This window comes from Borostomias antarcticus, assembly GCF_949987555.1.
Source record: "Borostomias antarcticus genome assembly, chromosome: 3".
In the NCBI taxonomy this organism is placed as follows: domain Eukaryota; kingdom Metazoa; phylum Chordata; class Actinopteri; order Stomiiformes; family Stomiidae; genus Borostomias; species Borostomias antarcticus.
Window position 1 is genome coordinate 29,656,466 of NC_140236.1, and position 24,054 is coordinate 29,680,519.

General features: G+C 53.9%; 1 protein-coding gene across 1 annotated transcript; it reads right to left on the bottom strand.

Annotated features, from left to right (window-relative positions):
- Positions 1-92: 92 nt before the first annotated feature.
- kif14 (kinesin family member 14) lies at positions 93-23,316 on the bottom strand (the record flags this gene model as incomplete). Its single annotated transcript, XM_084436130.1, has 30 exons — positions 93-111; positions 222-453; positions 1,015-1,156; positions 2,351-2,425; positions 2,651-2,770; positions 3,438-3,581; positions 4,139-4,326; positions 6,309-6,539; positions 7,438-7,538; positions 9,230-9,333; positions 9,725-9,869; positions 10,005-10,098; positions 10,221-10,353; positions 10,622-10,780; positions 11,807-11,954; positions 12,060-12,217; positions 12,322-12,424; positions 14,073-14,257; positions 14,650-14,713; positions 15,138-15,285; positions 15,733-15,905; positions 18,712-18,830; positions 19,730-19,846; positions 20,108-20,215; positions 20,329-20,359; positions 20,465-20,517; positions 20,687-20,785; positions 20,877-20,964; positions 21,375-21,629; positions 22,199-23,316. The coding sequence occupies 30 exons, from the start codon at positions 23,314-23,316 to the stop codon at positions 93-95; spliced, it is 4,854 nt and encodes a 1,617-aa protein (XP_084292256.1).
- Positions 23,317-24,054: the final 738 nt, after the last annotated feature.

A 24,054-nucleotide genomic window follows, 5' to 3' on the forward strand; every position in this document is an offset into this window, starting at 1 on the left:
GTTTATTCCGATTATTCCGATTCAGCCAAAAACGAGCACAAAGCACCATTCCGGTAGCTGTCGCTCAGACCCAGCGAGGGTCCCTAGCCTCGCTATTGGCTGAAGAGACCCCTGAGGAGAGAGAGTACACCATCTTAGGGACTGTCCTGTGCCTAAAACTGCTGGAGGACCCCTCCTTTGCTGAACCCCACTCCTCTACACTCGCCTCGGAGCCCGCTGACCCTCTGCTCGCCGCTGCCCCCTGCTGGTCGAAGGCGTCACACAGGGACTGCAGCGCAGCGTGTAGCTCGTCCCGCGCCGCCACCACGGACTGGACGCAGGGCATGTGAAGGCCGCAGGAGGCGGAGGACGCGCCCGGCTCCTTGGGCAGGCCGTGGAGGACGTCCACGATGATCTTGGAGGAGGAGAAGACGGCTGCGCTGCAGACGCTGAGGCTTGAGTCCACGCCTTTCCCTGGGTGGTATGGAAGGAACCTTGTTTAACATGGGCTCAGAACCTTCCTCCAACCCTCATCCTTAAAAGGGGAGAGTCCTTAGGGTTCACTTCCACATATTTGCTCAGGGGTGACTAATTGAAGTCATAATGGACCATCACATCTAAGGTAGTAGTCTTCCCACTTTTCTCAGCAGAACTGCAGAGCGGACCAGTACCTGTGAGCGCTGAGGAGAGAGCGGACCAGTACCTGTGAGCGCTGAGGAGAGAGCGGACCAGTACCTGTGAGCGCTGAGGAGAGAGCGGACCAGTACCTGTGAGCGCTGAGGAGAGAGCGGACCAGTACCTGTGAGCGCTGAGGAGAGAGGAGACCAGTACCTGTGAGCGCTGAGGAGAGAGGAGACCAGTACCTGTGAGCGCTGAGGAGAGAGCGGACCAGTACCTGTGAGCGCTGAGGAGAGAGTGGACCAGTACCTGTGAGCGCTGAGGAGAGAGCGGACCAGTACCTGTGAGCGCTGAGGAGAGAGCGGACCAGTACCTGTGAGCGCTGAGGAGAGAGCAGAGGAGAGAGCGGACCAGTACCTGTGAGCGCTGAGGAGAGAGCAGAGTGCATCTCTCTGACAGCCTGGTTGAGCTGGAACAGCTTGGCTGCTGTGTTCCTCAGTCTCAGCAGGTGTGAGGGATCAACGTCCTCCCCTCCCTTCTCCAGGCTTTCCTCCCTCTCCTGTGTACACACACACACACACACACATACACACACACATACACACACACGCAAACACACGCACACACACGCACACGCGCACGCATGCAGGCACACGCGCACGCACACACACGCACGCAGACACCCACACATGATGTAAACAGTAAAACAGTGCACTTCCAAGGAGATGAACCCATATGCCAGTGACATAATGGCTGATTGGAGCCTTCCCTACACTGATGTTTAGATTAGCTTCAGTCTCTATTCAAATCAAATCCAGTACATAGCAATAGAATGGTGGAAACATATGAACATTTCAGTGCGTATTTGCATCAATGCCATGAATCTATATCAATAAGAACTAGAAATGGTGCTCAGAGAGCACAGACCTCCGCCCATGAATGCATTTTGTGGTTCTGTGCGCGCACGTATGTGAGCAGGACATGTTTGGTATCGCTGCATTCGTTAGGTCGAGAGCTTTATGCCAAACCCCGCGTCTCTGTGACCTTCCCATGTCAAGCCGTTTCAATTCCCCCCATTGACAATGAATGAGGGGAATTTTTTGCTCCCCAAGTCCAAAAAATGAATGGAGAATGGTGAATGGCCGGCCATGTTTGGGCGTCTCGTGGGCCCGCCACGTCATTCGGATACACTCCAGAATGTAATGGGTTCTAAGCTGGGCCATACTACACCCCTCCACTGAGTGTTGTGAAAATCGATCCGGTAGTTTTTGCAAAACGGCAGCGAAAACACTATCTCTTCCCCTGCGCTGCTGCTGGGGCAGAGGTAACACCACAGCTCTCCGTCTCATAGAAGCCAACCAGGATTCACACGTTGCTTTCCCCAACCCCCTTCTGTTTGACAACAATAAAGGTGTGGGGGTGGGGGAGAGAGGGGTGCCCCCCTCCCCCTTATTGTCCCTGTCCCTCTACACAGCGATGATCGACGTTAACAAAAGCGCTAGTTTGTGCGCCACAGATAACGGCAAACAGGCGCGTTACGTTGACTGATGGCACTTCATTCAACACATTCATTACTGAACGAGGGCGCCGGCGTGAGAGGGGGCCGATAAGGCGGCGCGACGGACGGTTTTACAAGAGCAATAAAAACGCTGCTCCGCACCTTTAACACGCCGCTGTGGGAGGGGCCATTAATCTGAGGCATTTAAGCTCTTGTCAAGATCCGTCCAATCACGGGTGTGTTTTTGTTGCTCACCGTCATGTTGCAGTGGATGTAGCTCTGGAGAGCGCGCGCCAAGTCCAGCATCTTGGATTTGAGGCCCTGCAAAACCTGGATGACGCAAAATGTGGTTTCAACATGCGGAGTGCTGTCGTTGTAATAGCATTAAAATCGATGTCAATAGCACAATTATGATGAGCATTTACAAATATTTTCTTTTGTTGTCTTTTCATGCGTTCCAGGATGGCCACTAACAAGTAAGGTGTTTCATTCAAATGAGGCTATGACAGAGCACATTACATCATCCAGTGACTTCAGCAGGACCCTGTTTCTCACCGGGGTCCTTGGGTACGCCAGCTGAGCCCCTCTCAGCATCTCCCTAGTGACGGTCAGCCCCACCTTCAGCAGAGAGAGCACGCCCTGATTGGTTCCTTCCAGCAGAGACTTGGCCACTGACTGCAGGGGAGAGAGAGAGACCAGCTAATCCACCCATCTAACCACCAACACAGTGTTATACATTCTCTCAGCCTCGGGTTCAACCAGCATCCAACCCCCTCCTCTCTGAAGCACCGCACTCCTAATCTCCCACAATCCACCAGCAGAGAGGAAGGCTTGATTAGCGCTGGGCTGAGCCGGGCGGGTGTGGTGGAGGTTAACTGGGTGGGTGTGGTGGAGGTTAACTGGGCGGGTGTGGTGGAGGTTAACTGGGTGGGTATGGTGGAGGTTAACTGGGTGGGTGTGGTGGAGGTCAGCTGGGTGGGTGTGGTGGAGGTCAGCTGGGTGGGTGTGGTGGAGGTCAGCTGGGGGGGTGTGGTGGAGGTCAGCGTGGGTTTGGTGGAGGTTAACCGGGCGGATGTGGTGGAGGTCAGCTGGGTGGGTGTGGTGGAGGTTAACCGGACGGATGTGGTGGAGGTCAGCTGGGCAGGTGTGGTGGAGGTTGACTGGGCGGGTGTGGTGGAGGTTAACCGGGCGGGTGTGGTGGAGGTCAGCTGGGCGGGTGTGGTGGAGGTCAGCTGGGCAGGTGTGGTGGAGGTTAACCGGGCGGGTGTGGTGGAGGTTAACTGGGCGGGTGTGGTGGAGGTTAACTGGGCGGGTGTGGTGGAGGTCAGCCGGGCAGCGTTACCTGGTTGGCGCCCAGCTCGGTGACGTGCAGCTGGGTCCCCGTCAGGGCGGCGAGGTGGCCGACCTCCCGCAGCGACGCCTCCAAACACCGGCCGCTCTTCCTCTCCGCCTCCGACACCATGGAGGAGATCTCCGAGTCACAGCCCTGCTCAAGATAACGCAGGAGCGCCGAGCAAATCATAAATAAAATGCTTCGATGGGAAGCTGAGCGAGAACGTGTACAGTAAAAAAATCAAATGGTAGAGGAGGTGGGTAGCCGTGATGTTTAGGGCCGGGGTTGGTGAGGAATTCTGATGCATTCTCCATTTATTCATGCTGTTAGGGGCTCAAGGTTGAGAACTCCCTGCTCTTATCCTTTTCCATACACATGGCTCAAACAGCTCAGAGCTACGAGCTGTCAGTCACCGCTATGCATTTTGATAAGCCCTTCTGACATTAACTGCCTAATTTGAAAAAATATAATAAAACCCATAGGGTTTTGGAATCATTCAGTTTCCAAATCAATTTCAACTGGGATAAAGGCACAACGAAACGTCATCACATTCATTACAAAATCATTTCAAAAATCACATTTGCGTGTCTTCAAAAGCGTGATTAGTGCTGCCCACGCCTCTCAACATTCACTCCCGTTCCCTTCACTCAACCTTCAGAGATGACGGCGCTGGACTGATCGACGGCTGGACAGTCAGAGTGACCCCTCACCTGGACGAGGAGCTGGAGGAAGCCTCCCATCCTCTTCACCTGGCTCTTCAGCTCCTCCGAGACGCTGGCCAGAGGGCCGGAGGCAGGCCGCACGGCCGCCAGCCACTGAAGGGTGACCAGCACGGCTCTCTCCACGGCCGAGGTGGCCTTCACCAGCTGGCCCTGGGCCTCCACGCTGCACGCGAACACTGCCCCCCCCGGGAGGGACATCCCTGATCATTAGGAACTGTGTGTTCTTCCCAACACGTAAGGGGACAGGTTGAAGACGATCATGGGGGACTATCGGGTGGGGTAAAACACCATCTACCATCAACAGTATTGGAGCCAGAAGAAGAAGAAGTAGCCTTGAGAACCAATGGTTCTGGAGCCTAGTTGCCCATAGGGCAGGAGCCCATCTCCTGGTTCCTTAGCGTGAGGCAGCTTGATGTACAAGTACACACCCTGGACATGACGCTAGTATGTCACATGGGGCTAGTATGTCACAGGGACTTAACCCCAATCCAACCCTGGATGCTGGCCGACACTTAACCACAAGGCCACTGAGCTGGTTTGTTGGAGCCATAAGGGTAATTAAAGCTGCTACGCAGCGATGAGGCGGGGCCAGGCTATTAACGACAAGTTTAGGAGCAATAAGCGAGAGAATAGGAAGACAACAAGAAAGTTGACATTCCAATGTTCATTTTGCATCGTAAAACATTTGTAAAACATTTTGATGCATTGTAAGCTCGATTTTGATAATTCAACAATCTGGTCAATGAGTTTGTGAATTACAGTCTGAAGATCCAGTGTAGCAAGTTTGGTGTTAAATGATTGAAAAATGTGGGATGAGATATGTTTATTCATTTTTTTTGGTTTTGTTTGCTTTTCTTCATAATTGAACATTAACTTCAGCAGCTGTGTGCTCAGTCAGTGGAAAATCAATGAATTTACTCATTGTAATCCTCGGCGGGGGCTGGGTAGGGTTGCCAACAGCGACGTCTCCGATTGGTGGAGCTTGCGTTGGATTGTGGGTAGTGCAGTTTTCTCAGTATGAAGTGTTGGTTTCGGAGGACAGAATTAAACATATTTTTAAAAATTTAATTTTTGAGATAAAATTCTGAAAAAAATCACACTACATCTACCCTTTCATGACAATTATGCCCTCATTTTTCATGAACATAGGACATTTATTGAGCGAGAATTTGTTGTAAATGTACAGTATTGGTAATAGTAAAACATTTTGATTCATCATGCGCTCAGTTTTTGATATTTCAAAAATCTGTCTGGATCATTTGGTGTGGGCTGTCTGATGATGCAGTGCATGCATTTTGGTTGCAATTGAAAAAAAAATGTGGGAGGAGTTAGATTTAGATATGCTCTTTTCCATTGACCGGTTGATAATTCAGAATACTGTAAAAAATTCATTTTTTTTACATAAAATTCTGAAAGACATCACACTACATCTTGGATATGTTGCCAATGTTGTCACCTTTTATAAGGATGATCAGACATTGATTTGGCAAGAATTCGTAGGAACTGTATACAGAACTGTTAACAGTAAAACTTTTTGATGCGCTGTGGACTCAATTTTTCATATTTCAAAAATCTGTGAGGATCCTTTGGTAAGGACAGTCTTAAGAAGCAGTATATCAAATTTGGTGTCAATTGAACAAAAAATGTGGGAGGAGATAGGTTTGATAGGTTTTACAGTTTATGAAAAAATCTGAGTGATGGACTTCAAAATTCCTGCAAGGTCAGAGTGTATGAAAGTTTTGTCTCTTGGAACTACATTCACGTGGTGGTTTTACAATGATAGCACCTATGGCTGATTTATTATGATTTTTTAAAGTTTTAAACTTTAGACTGTTGCTGTAGCGCCACCTTCAGGTTTATTGACCTACAATGCAGGTTGATGACTTTGGGAATAGTACTGGAGCTATGTGCAAAGTTTGGTGATTTTTTGTCTAAGGGAAGTCAGACTTCAGTGGAAGATGGAGAATAATAATAATAATATAGGCAAATACAATAGGGTTCCGGCAGCTACGCTGCCTGGCCCCTAATGATTATTATGCTAATTATATTGTAAACTAAACCAACTTCAACTTGGTTGTGTTGAAAGTTTAGATTTTTACCACACCTACATCAGCTACTATCTCTACCGTCTCCTGCTTGGTCCTCAGCGCAGACTCACCGTTCTCCTGGCTGTCTTCGTCAAGACGGTCGTACAGACCGGAGATGGTCTTCACGGCCGTATACACGCACCAGAGGTCAGAGGTCAACCTGTCCGCCACGCTCTCCTCGGCGCTGTGACACCGACGCAGAAGGGCCAACGTCTGGCCAATCAGATGTTTGCAGATCCCCGGCAGGGCGGAGTCTGGGGAGCCTTGAGAGGAGGGCGGTTTTGACACGCCCATCAGACCTGCTGGGATTAAGCAGCTTTCATCACAACAAAGCAGCACTTGTGAGATTATGTAGGCTGATGGAGTATATTATTCGGTATGGTCACAGACAATAGTCCAATCACAGCCATTTTGTTCTGGACAGTGCTAATCCAAAGGGATGCGTTGTATGTAAATACAGGTCCTTGTAACGGATGTAACCCTGTGATGTGGAGGTACTGGGGGAGTAACCCTGTGACGTGGAGGTACTGGGGGTGTTACCCTGTGATGTCGAGGTACTGGGGGAGTTACCCTGTGATGTGGAGGTACTGGGGGAGTTACCCTGAGATGTGGAGGTACTGGGGGAGTAACCCTGTGACGTGGAGGTACTGGGGGAGTTACCCTGAGATGTGGAGGTACTGGGGGAGTTACCCTGTGATGTGGAGGTACTGGGGGAGTTACCCTGTGATGTGGAGGTACTGGGGGAGTTACCCTGTGATGTGGAGGTACTGGGGGAGTTACCCTGTGATGTGGAGGTACTGGGGGAGTTACCCTGTGACGTGGAGGTACTGGGGGAGTAACCCTGTGACGTGGAGGTACTGGGGGAGTAACCCTGTGACGTGGAGGTACTGGGGGAGTAACCCTGTGACGTGGAGGTACTGGGGGAGTAACCCTGTGACGTGGAGGTACTGGGGGAGTAACCCTGTGACGTGGAGGTACTGGGGGAGTAACCCTGTGACGTGGAGGTACTGGGGGAGTAACCCTGTGATGTGGAGGTACTGGGGGAGTTACCCTGTGATGTGGAGGTACTGGGGGAGATACCCTGTGATGTGGAGGTACTGGGGGAGTTACCCTGTGATGTGGAGGTACTGGGGGAGTTACCCTGTGATGTGGAGGTACTGGGGGAGTTACCCTGTGATGTGGAGGTACTGGGGGAGTTACCGGAGGACTGAGAGGAGCTGTTGAGGAGGCTCTGGATGGGATGGACTCTGATCTCGTAGAGACGCCCCGAGATCCTCCTGCTCTTCAGAAGACTCCTGCTCCTGGACGGCAGGACACAGAGACAGGTCAGCCTCGCCCGGTACCGGGAGGCAGAGACAGGTCAGCCACGCCCGGTACCGGGAGGCAGAGACAGGTCAGCCACGCCCGGTACCGGGAGGCAGAGACAGGTCAGCCACGCCCGGTACCGGGAGGCAGAGACAGGTCAGCCACGCCCGGTACCGGGAGGCAGAGACAGGTCAGCCACGCCTGGTACTGGGAGGACGACCACCACGGCTCACTCTGCTCAGCCCCCACGCTCTGACCAGCTCATATGAACATATGAAGGACGGGCTTTCATTCTGATGAGTAGACTGAAACGCTCCCCTGCCCTGCAGAGAGCAGCTAGCGTCTGTCCAGGGGGTGGACTGGTCCAGGGGGTGGACCAGGGGGTGGACTTGGACACCAAGCTGCCTCACGCTAAGGAACCAATCAGCTCCTGCCCTATGGGCCACTAAACAGTACAGGACTAGAGAGAGAGGGAGAGAGAGAGAGAGAGAGAGAGAGAGAGAGGGAGAGAGAGAGAGAGAGAGAGAGAGAGAGAGAGAGAGGGAGGGAGAGAGAGAGAGAGAGAGAGAGAGGAGAGAGAGAGAGATAGAGTGGGGGATGTGGGGGAGAAGGACGGGGGGAAAGAAAGAGAGGTGGGGACAGAGAGGTAGAGTGAGAGAGAAAGAGTGGTGAGAGAGAGAGGTGGGAGAGAAAGAGAGAATGAGAGAGACAGAGAGAGAGAGAGAGAGAGAGCAAGCTTGTAGTGAACGTGTCTGTGGTCTCAGGCAGCGGTGGAGGAAGTAAAGAGCAGAGAGCAGAACCAGTGAGGTCCTGCCATGTTTCATTTGGCCCCCTCTCCTTCCAGCCCCGGCACCAACAGGGTCCAGCCCCGGCACCAACAGGGTCCATCCCCGGCACCAACAGGGTCCAGCCCCGGCACCAACAGGGTCCAGCCCCGGCACCAACAGGGTCCATCCCCGGCACCAACAGGGTCCAGCCCCGGCACCAACAGGGCCGTACGGCCCACTAGAACACCTCTCCATCCAGCCCCGGCACCAACAGGGCCGTACTGTCGACTAGAACAACAACAGCGCGGGCAGAACGTTGTCTGGAGGTGGTGCGCTGGCGGAGGAATGCTGGCTGTCCTCTCCAAACGCCCCACTCCTCCACACACAACATTATTCAACCAGGGAGAGAGAGAGAGACAGCGGGAGAGAGAGAGAGAGAGAGAGAGAGGGAGACAGGGAGAGAGAGAGAGGGACAGCAGGAGAGAGACACAGAGAGAGAGAGAGAGAGAGAGAGGGAGAGAGAGGGAGAGAGAGAGGGAGAGAGAGAGAGAGACAGCGGGAGAGAGACAGAGAGAGAGAGAGAGAGGGAGAGAGAGAGAGAGGGAAAGAGAGAGAGAAAGAGAGAGAGAGAACAAGGGAGACATTCTGCGGGTAGCTAGTTCACTTTGAGTTAAGGGGAAAAAAAAGAGAGAAACATACGAGACGAGCCAGCTAGTAAATCAACAGAGTGGAAACATCAATATTAGCCCTTTATAAAAATAACCAAAACGTTCCACAATGTTCAGCAGAGACGAGCGTCCGTGATCGATCTTTAATCCCCACTCCCACTCTCCATTTTCCATATTCATCAATCATATGATTCTGACACATTTTAGGCTCCTTATTCTACGTGGGGGCGGAGACGGGGAGGGCGCGGTCACCTGCGTCGGGAGAAGGAGGACCCGGCCGGGGAGGCAGATATATCCGGCTCCCACTCGTCGTTGGGGTCGTAAAACACGTCTTCGTCTTTAGAGGCGGCGTCGCCCTGGGGAGGAGAGAGAGCTGCTTAGTCTCCGGGTCGCATCTCTTAACGAGGAGCGGCAGGAAGGAACGTGGCTCTCGTCAACGAGCCACGCCGGCCCTGTAAACAGGCTGGGAGGAGACAGAGCCTGGGAGATCTACCATGTGGAGGAAGTCATATTCGTCTTCCTGGAAGTGTGGAAGGAAGATCACATAGTTGGGCTGTTGTGATACACACTGTAGACTAGTCAAGCAGTCAAAACGGTCCCAAATCTAAACGCTGCTGTGGGAATGTCAGTGCACTGTTACCGTTGTCCTCCTGTCCTGTAGAGGGAGCACAAGGGCAGCATTCACCTTTCAACACGTCTACGGAGCAGCTGTGGAGGAGCCGTGTGGAGGAGCGCCGGGTGACTCACCTGCTCCAGGTCCCTCATGGCGGCCAGGCTGCTCTGGAACTTCTCCAGGCTCCAGAAGGTGGAGATGCCCAGCTTGGTGTTCTGGACCTGGACCTGCAGCAGCCCCTCTCCCCCGACCCCGCCTTCCTTCTCAGGAGCCTCGTGTCTAGAAACCAGTCACAGGATCCAGGCTGAACCCAGTACCGTCTCTCAAATGACAAAGACGTATAGATCCTGTACCCAGAAACCCTTGTGTTTACATGGAGCGCATGGTGATTCACTGCCTCTGTACGATTGGTACCTGCTGAAAACGGTCTTCTTCCGGAGTTTGGCGCTGATCTTGTTGGCCTCTTCGATCATCAGAGACAGCTTCATGGCGTCCCACTGTGGCGCCACTGCAACCCACAATGCAACAGTTCAGAGGTGAGGTACGACCCCGGGAGTGGTGGGCTAGCCACGGCCAGTATAAGCCACCTGGTTCAGTGACCCCCCCCCCCCCCCCGGCCAGAGGGCGTACCGTTCCTCTGGGCCTTGTGTTCCCTCAGCGCCAGCCTCCTCTGCCTCTCCTCCAGGTCTCTGCCGATCTTCCTCTTCTCCTCCTCCAGCGCCTCCACGATCCTGGCCTGCCGGATGCTGTGGTCTTCCATCGCCTAGAGTGCATAACACACAATATGAATATTGGTTTTGTATGTATGTTTTTAACAGTATATGGTATTTTGTATATTGCGCTGTATTTAGTCTTTGCACTGTTCTGTTCTGTCACTCTGTGTCGTCAACCCTAGATAAACTCCTAGGATGTGTGTCACATAAACATGGCCGGTAGAAAAGAGATCGTGAATAAAACACAGGACATGAATCCATAGAGGTGGAATAGAATGTGCTTATATTTCTGTTTATGGGTCTGTTTATGGGTCTGACCTGTCTGGTGACCCGGGCCTCCATGTGCAGGCGCAGGCGCCTCTTGTGCGCGTCCACCTCCTGCTCCAGCTGGGTGTTGGCCGACTGCAGCCGCTCCACCTGAGAGGTCATCCTCTGCTGGTCCTCCTCCTGGACCCGCTTCCTCTCGCTCTCCTCCTCCTAGAGACAGAGCTGTTACTGGGGCTACGCTCTCCTCCTCCTCCTCTCCTCCTCCTCCTAGAGACAGAGCTGTTACTGGGGCTACGCTCTCCTCCTCCTCCTCTCCTAGAGACAGAGCTGTTACTGGGGCTACGCTCTCCTCCTCCTCCTCTCCTCCTCCTCCTAGAGACAGAGCTGATACTGGGGCTACGCTCTCCTCCTCCTCCTCTCCTCCTCCTCCTAGAGACAGAGCTGTTACTGGGGCTACGCTCTCCTCCAGGATTCATCTCTATTAGGTTCGGCGTTCACTGTGATACTGTTACTGGGAGCTATGTTACAGTAGATGTTACAGTAGAGGACACACTCCACATGCCGTTACATGATATATTTAATGTGTTACAGCTAACGACTGTGTCCACACGCTGAATGGCAGGAGGCCGGTATACCCTGTTTTCATATTTCCTGCAATACTTCGGGGTTGGGGCGGTCTAATATGAGGCGAGCGGCCATTCAAGCTTTTCCCGGCGCTGAGAGGCGGACATCAATCAATCAATCAATCAATCAAGCTTTATTTATATAGCGCATTTCATACCCAGAGGCAACACAATGCGCTTTACAGAGAACAAGGGAGGTGGGCATACGACCCACCTCTACATATTCCAGAGGGAAGCAAAAAAAACAGTATCACCCGGGGGCCAGATAAGTGAGCTGTAAAAAATTCTTCCCTGACCCCTCTCAACAAGGCGATCGAGCAAGCTCCAGGAGTATGTTCGTCTACCGGCTAAGAACATTTTTGCATAAAGCAATAAATTACATTTAATTACATTTTCAGAGTGAGAGAGGCTAAAAACATCATAGGACAGACATGGCAAACACTGGTGTATGTCTGTGTGTGCGTGAATGTGCCTGGGCCCAGATAGAGGCAGGGGTTGGGGTAGGGAGGGGGTAGGAAAAGGATACGGACCCGGGTTAGGGTGAGGGGAAGGGGGTACTGGGCCCAGGCCTAAAGCCTGAAGTGGACTGGTGTATGTCTGTGTGGACATGTACCAGCTCTCTCTCCAGGGCTGTGATCTTGTCCTCATACAGGCTCTTCTGGTCCTGCAGCTGCTTCTGGGCCAGCTCCTTGGCCACCTGGATCCCCTGCAGCATCTCCTCCCTGGCTCTGAGACGCGCCTCCTCGATCTCCGCCTCCAGCCTGACGGTGCACAACCAAAACATTAACAGAGCCAGAACGCCCCCCCACCCCCTAAAAGTGGACTGACTGTGCTGAGTCGTGAGGAGGATCTTGCGTTTGACTCACTGGGCTCTTTGGGCGGAGAGCAGCTCGTTTTTGGCGAACTCAAAGTCCTTCTGGCCGTCGCCGTCGCCTGTCCAGCACGACACGCGCCTCCCAGACTGCACCTCTGCCGGGTGGTTGAAGCGGAAGTAGTGGTCTCCGCCCAGGATCACCCTGTCGCCCTGGCAACCAGACCCCAAAAATATCAAACATTAGTGAGTGAATTCAGAGTCAGGTCTGACTGAAGTGAGTGTTTTTCCTGGTCAGGTGGGTCTCTGGTACATACATGGTGCAGCACCGTGGTCTCAGAGATCAGGTCCCCGTTCACGAAGGTCTTGGCGTTGGCCATGGGAGTGACGCTCACCGTCCCACTGACGTTTGAGATGACACTGAGAGAGGAAACACGGGACGAACCAGCACATAGTAAACAGCCAGGCTGAGGAGTAGACCAAGCTTAACTGAGTGAGATGAAAACATCCTGCTTTCACAGTGACAAACGAGCGGGGGCCAAGACAAACACGGGACTTTGACCCTCCCTGGCCCTCTGAGAGAGAGACCCCTCCCTGGCCCTCTGAGGGAACCCTCCCTGGCCCTCTGAGAGAGAGACCCCTCCCTGGCCCTCTGAGAGAGAGACCCCTCCCTGGCCCTCTGAGAGAGAGACCCCTCCCTGGCCCTCTGAGAGAGAGACCCCTCCCTGGCCCTCTGAGAGAGAGACCCCTCCCTGGCCCTCTGAGAGAGGGACCCCTCCCTGGCCCTCTGAGAGAGAGACCCCTCCCTGGCCCTCTGAGAGAGAGACCCCTCCCTGGCCCTCTGAGAGAGGGACCCCTCCCTGGCCCTCTGAGAGAGGGACCCCTCCCTGGCCCTCAGAGAGAGACCCCTCCCTGGCCCTCTGAGAGAGGGACCCCTCCCTGGCCCTCTGAGAGAGAGACCCCTCCCTGGCCCTCTGAGAGAGGGACCCCTCCCTGGCCCTCTGAGAGAGAGACCCCTCCCTGGCGCTCTGAGAGAGAGACCCCTCCCTGGCCCTCTGAGAGAGGGACCCCTCCCTGGCCCTCTGAGAGAGAGACCCCTCCCTGGCCCTCTGAGAGAGGGACCCCTCCCTGGCCCTCTGAGAGAGAGACCCCTCCCTGGCCCTCTGAGAGAGAGACCCCTCCCTGGCCCTCTGAGAGAGGGACCCCTCCCTGGCCCTCTGAGAGAGAGACCCCTCCCTGGCCCTCAGAGAGAGAGACCCCTCCCTGGCCCTCAGAGAGAGACCCCTCCCTGGCCCTCTGAGAGAGAGACCCCTCCCTGGCCCTCTGAGAGAGAGACCCCTCCCTGGCCCTTTGAGAGACCCCTCCCTGGCCCTCTGAGGGAACCCTCCCTGGCCCTCTGAGAGAGAGACCCCTCCCTGGCCCTCAGAGAGAGACCCCTCCCTGGCCCTCTGAGAGACCCCTCCCTGGCCCTCTGAGAGAGAGACCCCTCCCTGGCCCTCAGAGAGAGACCCCTCCCTGGCCCTCAGAGAGAGAGACCCCTCCCTGGCCCTCAGAGAGAGACCCCTCCCTGGCCCTCTGAGAGAGAGACCCCTCCCTGGCCCTCTGAGAGAGAGACCCCTCCCTGGCCCTTTGAGAGACCCCTCCCTGGCCCTCTGAGAGAGAGACCCCTCCCTGGCCCTCTGAGAGAGACCCCTCCCTGGCCCTCTGAGGGAACCCTCCCTGGCCCTCTGAGAGAGAGACCCCTCCCTGGCCCTCTGAGAGAATCCTCCCTGGCCCTCTGAGAGACCCCTCCCTGGCCCTCTGAGAGAGAGACCCCTCCCTGGCCCTCTGAGAGAGAGACCCCTCCCTGGCCCTTTGAGAGACCCCTCCCTGGCCCTCTGAGGGAACCCTCCCTGGCCCTCTGAGGGAACCCTCCCTGGCCCTCTGAGAGAGAGACCCCTCCCTGGCCCTCTGAGAGAGAGACCCCTCCCTGGCCCCCTGAGAGACCCCTCCCTGGCCCTTGGAGGAGCCCCTCCCTGGCCGGCCGGCTGGACCCTTCCCCGGCCAGTTCCACGGCGGCCGTCCTCACCAGTGGCGGTCGGCGATCAGAGCCCCGGTCAGCTGGATGTCGTGGGCGGACTGGGACTTGCGCTGGCCCACCTCGGTCTGCCCCTCCTTGATCATGTAGAGCAGCATCTCGGACAGCTGCGGGTCCTCGTTCAGGTTCACCAGGTTGGGCAGCCGGTTGTCCACTTTAAACATGGCGCCCGCTCTCTGGAGGGCCGAGGGAGGGGAGGAGAAGGGAGGGAGGGGAGGAGAAGGGAGGGAGGGAAGGAGAAGGGAGGGAGGGAAGGAGAAGGGAGGGAGGGAGGGAGGGAGGGAAGGAGAAGGGAGGGAGGGAAGGAGAAGGGAGGGAGAAGGGAGGGAGGGGAGGAGAAGGGAGGGATGTTTTATTCATCATTCCTCATCTATTTGATATCTGCACCCAGGGGGGGGGGGGGGGGGGGGGGGTTGATGTTGCTGTAGGCTGTTCTCATGTTAAAACGTTGGGAGGGGGGGGGTTGGTGTTGCTGTAGGTTGTTCTCATATTAAAACGTTGGGTGGGGGGGGGGGGGTTGGTGTTGCTGTAGGCTGTTCTCGTTAAGTCGGTCTAAAGGGGAAGTCACCTGCAACTCTTTGGTCTCCTCACGCTTGCGTATCTCCGCCTGCTCCAGCTTCTCTCTCCACGCACTAACAGACAACAACAACATAAAAAACAACAACATAAAAAAAAATAATAACCACGAAACTGCGCCGCACATCTCACCGCGCCGAACCGCCCGGCACGGCAGTGTGGGATATGTAGTCCCCTGACTGAGACGCACAGCCGTGTGGGATATGCAGTCCCCTGACTGAGACGCACGGCAGTGTGGGATATGTAGTCCCCTGACTGAGACGCACAGCCGTGTGGGATATGCAGTCCCCTGACTGAGACGCACGGCAGTGTGGGATATGTAGTCCCCTGACTGAGACGCACAGCAGTGTGGGATATGTAGTCCCCTAACTCTGAGACGCACGGCAGTGTGGGATATGTAGTCCCCTGTCTCTGAGACGCACGGCATTGTGGGATATGTAGTCCCCCATCACAAAGCGAGATACGAGGCGACATGCTGACCTGTGGGCCTCGGCCATGGCCCTCTCCTGCTGGGTGAGCTGGCCCTTCAGAGCCGCGATCTCCTGCTGGAACAGCCTCATCTTCTCCGGCTCCACGCCCTGGGAGCTCATCTGGGCGGCGCGCAGCTTCTCCACCTCCGCCTTCAGCTCTGGTGACAGGGGAGAAAGACATAGTCTCAGCCCTCTAAGTACTGGCCTGTACAGCAGACATGCGTCTGTCACCCTGAGTGCCGCGCGTCGCTGCGGGAGCTCCCCCTAGAGCCACAAACCGGGAGGTGCAGGGCAATCTGTGTTTGAATAATACCTGCAGTGCTATGGCGTGATGACATGACAGTGCATAAATATGGCCGGGAGGCAAGGTTAGAGACCGGCACTACTGAACTGGGGGGGTGAAGAGGACGCAGTCATGATGGATGGATGGATGACAGAGAAAAAGAGGTGGAGGGGGTGGGCTGCAGGGAGAGAGAGAAAGAGAGCAAGAGAGAGATGGAGGAAGGGGTGAAACTCTGGCGAGGTAAGGGAGAGAGAGTGGCAGAGTGAGAATGAGAGCGAGACGGAGACGGCGTGTCAGGGGGTGGAGAGGGGGAGTGTCTGACCTCTGATGAGCTTGGCGTTGGTGTCCTCGTTGACCTTGGCCAGGTTGACGATCATGCGGGCTTGCTTGGCGTAGCGCAGCGTGCTCAGGCTCTCCTCCACGTTGCTGCCGGCCGGACTCAGCGTGGCGATCATGGCCGTCTTAGAGTTTCCCCCCAGACTCTCCTTCAACAGCCTGGACACACAGTCAGAGACATGACCTCCACATGACCTCCGCTCTCCATCACCAGCCTGGACACACAGTCACACACATGACCTCCGCTCTCCTTCACCAGCCTGGACACACAGTCAGAGACATGACCTCCGCTCTCCTTCACCAGCCTGGACACACAGTCACACACATGACCTCCACATGACCTCCGCTCTCCTTCACCAGTCTGGACACACAGTCAGAGACATGACCTCCGCTCTCCTTCACCAGCCTGGACACACAGTCACACACATGACCTCCGCTCTCCTTCACCAGCCTGGACATAGTCAGACACATGACCTCCACATGACCTCCGCTCTCCTTCACCAGCCTGGACACACAGTCACACACATGACCTCCGCATGACCTCGGCTCTCCTTCACCAGCCTGGACACACAGTCAGAGACATGACCTCCACATGACCTCCGCTCTCCTTCACCAGCCTGGACACACAGTCACACACATGACCTCCACATGACCTCCGCTCTCCTTCACCAGCCTGGACACACAGTCAGAGACATGACCTCCACATGACCTCTGCTCTCATTCACCAGCCTGGACACACAGTCAGAGACATGACCTCCACATGACCTCCGCTCTCCTTCACCAGCCTGGACACACAGTCAGAGACATGACCTCCACATGACCTCCGCTCTCCTTCACCAGCCTGGACACACAGTCAGAGACATGACCTCCACATGACCTCCGCTCTCCTTCACCAGCCTGGACACACAGTCACACACATGACCTCCGCTCTCCTTCACCAGCCTGGACACACAGTCATAGACATGACCTCCGCTCTCCTTCACCAGCCTGGACACACAGTCAGAGACATGACCTCCACATGACCTCCGCTCTCCTTCACCAGCCTGGACACACAGTCAGAGACATGACCTCCACATGACCTCCGCTCTCCTTCACCAGTCTGGACACACAGTCAGAGACATGACCTCCGCTCTCCTTCACCAGCCTGGACACACAGTCATAGACATGACCTCCACATGACCTCCGCTCTCTTTCACCAGCCTGGACACCCAGTCAGACACATGACCTCCGCTCTCCTTCACCAGCCTGGACACACAGTCAGACATGACCTCCACATGACCTCCGCTCTCCTTCACCAGCCTGGACACACAGTCAGAGACATGACCTCCACATGACCTCCGCTCTCCTTCACCAGCCTGGACACACAGTCAGAGACATGACCTCCACATGACCTCCGCTCTCCTTCAACAGCCTGGACACACAGTCAGAGACATGACCTCCACATGACCTCCGCTCTCCTTCACCAGCCTGGACACACAGTCAGAGACATGACCTCCACATGACCTCCGCTCTCCTTCACCAGTCTGGACACACAGTCAGAGACATGACCTCCGCTCTCCTTCACCAGCCTGGACACACAGTCATAGACATGACCTCCACATGACCTCCGCTCTCTTTCACCAGCCTGGACACCCAGTCAGACACATGACCTCCGCTCTCCTTCACCAGCCTGGACACACAGTCAGACATGACCTCCACATGACCTCCGCTCTCCTTCACCAGCCTGGACACACAGTCAGAGACATGACCTCCACATGACCTCCGCTCTCCTTCACCAGCCTGGACACACAGTCAGAGACATGACCTCCACATGACCTCCGCTCTCCTTCAACAGCCTGGACACACAGTCAGAGACATGACCTCCACATGACCTCCGCTCTCCTTCACCAGCCTGGACACACAGTCAGAGACATGACCTCCACATGACCTCCGCTCTCCTTCACCAGCCTGGACACACAGTCAGACACATGACCTCCACATGACCTCTGCCCTCCTTCACCAGCCTGGACACACAGTCAGACATGACCTCCACATGACCTCCGCTCTCCTTCACCAGCCTGGACACACAGTCAGAGACATGACCTCCACATGACCTCCGCTCTCCATCACCAGCCTGGACACACAGTCAGAGACATGACCTCCACATGACCTCTGCCCTCCTTCACCAGCCTGGACACACAGTCAGACATGACCTCCACATGACCTCCGCTCTCCTTCACCAGCCTGGACACACAGTCAGAGACATGACCTCCGCTCTCCATCACCAGCCTGGACACACAGTCAGAGACATGACCTCCACATGACCTCCACTCTCCTTCACCAGCCTGGACACACAGTCACACACATGACCTCCACATGACCTCCGCTCTCCTTCACCAGCCTGGACACACAGTCAGAGACATGACATTTCAACATCATTAGCGTATAGTCGGGACTAAATTAAAAACTAATTTAGACTTTACCATTTGTGTAAAAACCTCTGTGAAGTGAGTTAACGTGGAAGTTAAGTCCAAGTAAATCGCCAGATATGCTACCGACAGCTCGCTGGAGAGCAGGACTCGTTAGCGATACTTGAAAAGTGGAAATCTGCGGTCAGTGACCAATCAGAGGCCAAATCAGCCACTGTCTGCGCGGGCCAATCAGCATCTGATACAAAATCCGATCAGATTCTCATTGGTGTCCACGAATCGCAGCTTGTTCCCAAAAGTTCTTACCGCAGCGAGAGTTTCTGGGTACTCACATTACCTCTCCGCAAAAAAATAGACACATTACGTCTCTGTTTCTTCTCCACCAAGTCAGAGACAGTTTGAAAAGAAAGTACGCCAGACCTGCCTGATGTCTTTAGACCCTAATGGTCTGCTAATGTCAATGTTCAACATCAGTGTGTGTGTGTGTGTGTGTGTGTGTGTGTGTGTGTGTGTGTGTATGTGTGTGTGTGCGTGTGTGCATGCGTGTTTCTTCTCACCAGGTGAGGACAGACTCCCTGTAGGGGGTGAAGACCTTCCTCCTGGTCTGGGCCTGCTCTGACAGGGCTGAGATGACCTTCCCCAGGGTCAGGAGGGACTTGTTGATGCTCGCCCCCTCCTGCAGGCACAGGACCAACATGTACACAACGCATAGAAGCTACTGGTTCAATTAGGACTTCCCAGTCACAACAGTCGGATAAACAGGGAGCAAAAAGTTAGAAGTTGGCTCCTTCATAATGATTAGAATACGACCTCCACTCAAAACAAATGACTTGAACCTATTTAAACTCCGCTCACACTGGGAGCACACGGGGAACATGATGGTCACAGCTGCCGTGTGAACCAGTCACTGAACACACAGGGTAGTGTTTAGGAGTGTGTAGGAGTGTGTAGGAGTGTGTAGGAGTGTGCAGGTTTGTGTAGGAGTGTGTAGGTGTGTGCAGGAGTGTGTGTGGGAGTGTGTAGGAGTGTGTTGTGTAGGAGTGTGTAGGAGCGTGTAGGACCGTGTAGGAGTGTGTTGTGTAGGAGTGTGTAGGAGCGTGTAGGCGTGTGTAGGTGTGTGTAGGAGTGTGTAGGAGTGTGTGTGGGAGTGTGTAGGAGCGTGTAGGAGCGTGTAGGAGTGTGTTGTGTAGGAGTGTGTAGGAGCGTGTAGGCGTGTGTAGGTGTGTGTAGGAGTGTGTAGGAGTGTGTAGGAGCGTGTAGGAGCGTGTGTGGGAGTGTGTAGGAGCGTGTAGGAGCGTGTAGGAGTGTGTTGTGTAGGAGTGTGTAGGAGCGTGTAGGCGTGTGTAGGAGTGTGTGTAGGAGTGTGTAGGAGCGTGTAGGAGCGTGTAGGAGCGTGTGTGGGAGTGTGTAGGAGTGTGTAGGAGTGTGTGTGGGAGTGTGTAGGAGCGTGTAGGAGTGTGTGTGGGAGTGTGTAGGAGTGTGTAGGAGTGTGTAGGAGCGTGTAGGAGTGTATAGGAGCGTGTAGGAGCGTGTAGGAGTGTGTAGGAGTGTGTAGGAGCATGTAGGAGTGTGTACCCTGAGTCGGTCTCCGCTGGTCTGGGCTGAGGAGCAGCGCTCGCTCCCTGCCAGGTCCACAAGGTTGATCCTGCTGGTGATCCTGTGGTCGTGCTCCTCCCCCTCCACAAGCTCAGTCTGACACACACACACGCACACACACGCACACACACGCACACACACGCACACACACGCACACACACGCACACACATAGGCGCACACAGGCACACACAGGCACACACAGGCACACACAGGCACACACAGGCACACACAGGCACACACAACATCGGCAGGAGCGGACAGAGATAAACACACGACACACACCCTGGTTATAGACGCACTCGCGGAAACAAATATGGCAACGCACACAGACGCATTGAGAGGGCGGGCGGTCGCACCTTGGTCTGGGTCATTACCAGCATGAACACAGAGTGGGACCTGGAGCTCTTGTCGTTCATCCCCGTGGCCGCCGTCGCGCGCTGCTTGTTGCCTAGCTCCAGCCAACCCTGGGAACAGGTGAGAGAAGTGTTTATCACTTACAATGGGATGAATCAAAACGATAATCACAGACATACTAGAACTAGGTAACATTTATGTGGAGTTTTTTGTTTTTATTTACCTGAATGTCAGTATAGTCGCTAACCACATACCTGTGAGCAAACACACAGTCAGTGGATCCAATAGATAAGCAATCGGTCATGACATTAACAAGTGCTACTTCACTCATCAAGGAAGAGAGGAGGAAGTCGGCTCACGTGGACAGCTCTGCGACGTAGGGCCCGTGAACTGGATGTTCTCTAACTCTCAGCTGAAACACACAAAACACGTCATTATCACACTCATCTTCCACTATAATAACAACATTGTTTTAAAGCATGTGCTTTGTACATAGACCAGAGAGCCATTGCAAAGAGCCATGGGATTCAAAAGGCATGTTGGCTGTTGTAATCAGGTATTCTGTCATCTTGACTACTCACAGGAAGCCTCTTGTGGTTCTGTTCGTCCCTCAACACCAGCAGGTCATGGATCTTCTCATTGTACACCTCAAAGTAGCTCATCTCCAGATGGCATGTTACCTGGAATACATCAACAGCAACCCATGAAGCTAAATGGAACATGACATCCGCCCGAGTTGACGAAGACCTGGATGAGAGATACTAGGCCTACCTCCTCGTTCTCAACCGAGGACAGTCTGGAGAAAAGCTCCTCACAGAATCTTGGGATAACGCCCGACTCCTCTCCAAAACCCATCATACTAGAGAAAAAAGACTAGGTTGTGTTATACTGTAAACCAAAGCCCAATTGAACCATATGGATGCAACAGCACACTTTTAGGGGGGCAGCTGTAGCTCAGTTGGTAGAGCGGGTCGTTCAGTGATCGAAGGGTCAGTGGTTCGAATCCCAGCTCCGACTGTCCACATGTCGAAGTGTCCTTGAGCAAGACACCTAACCCCAAATTGCTCCCAATGAGCAGGTTAGCACCTTGCATGGCAGCTACCACCATTGGTGTGTGAATGTGTGTGAATGGGTGAATGAGAGGCCATTGTAAAGCGCTTTGAGTGCCGCTAAGGTGGAAAAGCGCTATATAAGTGCAGTCCATTTACCATTTAGATCTAGCCTGCTTTAAAAGCAAAGCTGGATACAGGGCACGTGTGAGACACTTACGTGTAGGATTTCCCCGACCCAGTTTGGCCGTAGGCAAACAGACAGGTGTTGAATCCCTCAAAGGCTCTCTCAAGCAGGGGCCTCGCCAGCGTCTCATATACAGTCTGCTGGCTGGCGAAGCTGGGGGCGCTCTCATCAACGGAGCAGAAGGAGAAGTCGTAGGTGAAGGAGTAGCTCAGTTTGGTGTCCGGGTGTTGGACCACAGTCTCCTGGTTGTCCATGAAGATCACCTGCGAGGCTTGCTCGGTTTTCTCTCTGAATAGATAACCCAAACATTATTGTACAAAAACAACCTTATTATTACGACTGACTTGAGAGGTGAGTTTGTTGGTCATGGAAGGCCATACATTCAGGAGAAGACTGTCAAAAGCTGTTATACACACCAATTTGTACTTCCTGGCATCAGGAAGTACAAATACTACCCATGTGTTTGCTCCACTCATGCACTGAACCAGTCGATTCTACTCTGCCAGCTAGGGGAACTAGTGATGACCACTGGTTTAGTGCAAATACATGGTTAGTATTTGAATTTTCTGAATCCCAGTTCAACACCTCTGCAAACCAGATTGAGACAGGACGATCACACCGCAAAGTCCACACACACACTGGCCCAAACAGAGTCCTGTACCTGGTGTTGAACGGCCTCACACACACTGGCCCAAACAGAGTCCTGTACCTGGTGTTGAACGGCCTCACACACACTGGCCCAAACAGAGTCCTGTACCTGGTGTTGAACGGTCTCACACACACACTGGCCCAAACAGAGTCCTGTACCTGGTGTTGAACGGTCTCACACACACACTGGCCCAAACAGAGTCCTGTACCTGGTGTTGAACGGCCTCACTCGGACCGCGACGGTCACGGCGCTGTTCTCCATCTTCAGAGCGTCCTGCTGCTCCGGCGCCGCGCCGGGTCGGGCCAGAGGCTCGGGGGTGGTTGTCGGTGGCAGTGTAGGAGTCAGTACCGGGGGGGCGGGGGCGGTGCCCCTCACAGAGCCGGCGTTTCCATTGAGCTGGGAGCTGATTGAGGGCGTGGTCTTTTTCACCTGCGCCGGGGGCAGGGTATACGTCTGGTTGGCCGAGAACTTGTAACTTCGGGGAGTAGCAGCTGGTTTAGCTTCTGCTGCGGTGGCTGGCGCATGCACCTTTGGCCTCTCCAGACTTGTAGATTTAAGGGCCACGGCTTTTGGGACTTCTCTTCCTGCCAGTCGTTCAAAAAGGTCCTTCTTTGCAGTGATTTTCTCAAATGGAGTATTTTTTGTAGGAGTTGAATATGTTTTGCCCTGGTCCTCTGACTTGGCCACGTCTCCATGAGGTCCACTAGTTGTGGCCTGTTTTTGCGCAAACGACGGTCTGTCGATTCCTTTACTTCTAGCGGTGTCCCGCAAGCTAACGGATCGAAAGATACCAGCAGCTCCAGGTGCTCGAGGGTTTGATTCTGATAGAACTTTGGATCGCTGAGAATCGGTACCGCTGGCCCAGCGATGCCTTTCTGCGGCTTTGCTGATATCATTGTTTGCGCTTTTGTCAATAGAACTGGTCCTGGCTCTGCGTTGCAAAGTCAGTCTTTTCTCAGGTACAGGTGTGCTGTCCTGAGTGTGATCGCTCATTGTCGTTTCTGCGTTCTCAGCACCTGTTTTGAGAGAGGTTTTCCTCCTTTGAAGAGTGAGTCGGCCGCGCCCAGGTGTGCCACGCCCCGGTGTGCCGCGCCCAGGTGTGCCACGCCCCTGCCCACCGCTCTTTGACACGTCAGATATGACGTAGGTCCGATTAATCTCCTTCATTGTATCGCCTGATCTAATGGATCCCGATGGCAACTCCCCCTCGCCTGATTCTGACTCTCCTCGCTCCTTTGAGCGCTTGCTGACGGGTGTCTTTGGTGTCAAGAAGTGGTGGTCATGAAAAGCAGCGTGCTTCTTGGCTGGTATGGAATATAGAGACATGTCTTGGTTGTTTTAAAACCTGATGCGTTTAAAAACTTCCAATCTTAGATAGGGATTAATTCCATAGACGCCGGGCACATATCTCCCTGAAAACATAGCAAGCGTATAATTAAGTTAGCAGACTGTCAGTAACTGAAACAACTAAAACATAAAAGTATCCATACATTCAAGTGCGGTTGTTAAAATAGGGTTAACGTTCGCTTGCTAGCAGTTATAGCTAATTCAGCTAGCTAACGTTAGTTGATGGCTGGCGTTAGTGCTAGTAGCTAGGTAGCTACTTATAGTGCTTACGTTGTAGCTAGTCTCGGTTAAACAAATAAGTTAGTTGTAGCTACCGGTCGCTTTTTAAAGTACTGAAGCGTCACTTGCATTAGTTAAAGCATACGTTTATTATAACATTATCAGTATCAACCAGAAACACCAATACTGTACAATGAATGTATCTTTTGTTTACCTTTCGGTGTAAGTTACTTCTCTTCCGCCTATGCCCGCCTCAATTTCAAACTCCAGTGTGTCGTCGTTCTGTTGGCCTATCAGAAGCAATGACGTCAACCTAGGCTCCAAATGTAGGCACGCAGACCCACTGACAGCCGGTAGATGGCAGTGTTGTTAAGGTTGTCAAAATTACTGCACACTTGCATGTTTTCTCATCGAGGAAAGTAGGCAGTTTTATTCGGTTTACGTATACTTTATATAAGAAGCAAGCGCTTGGAGTTGGCCAAACTTCAATTAGGCCTT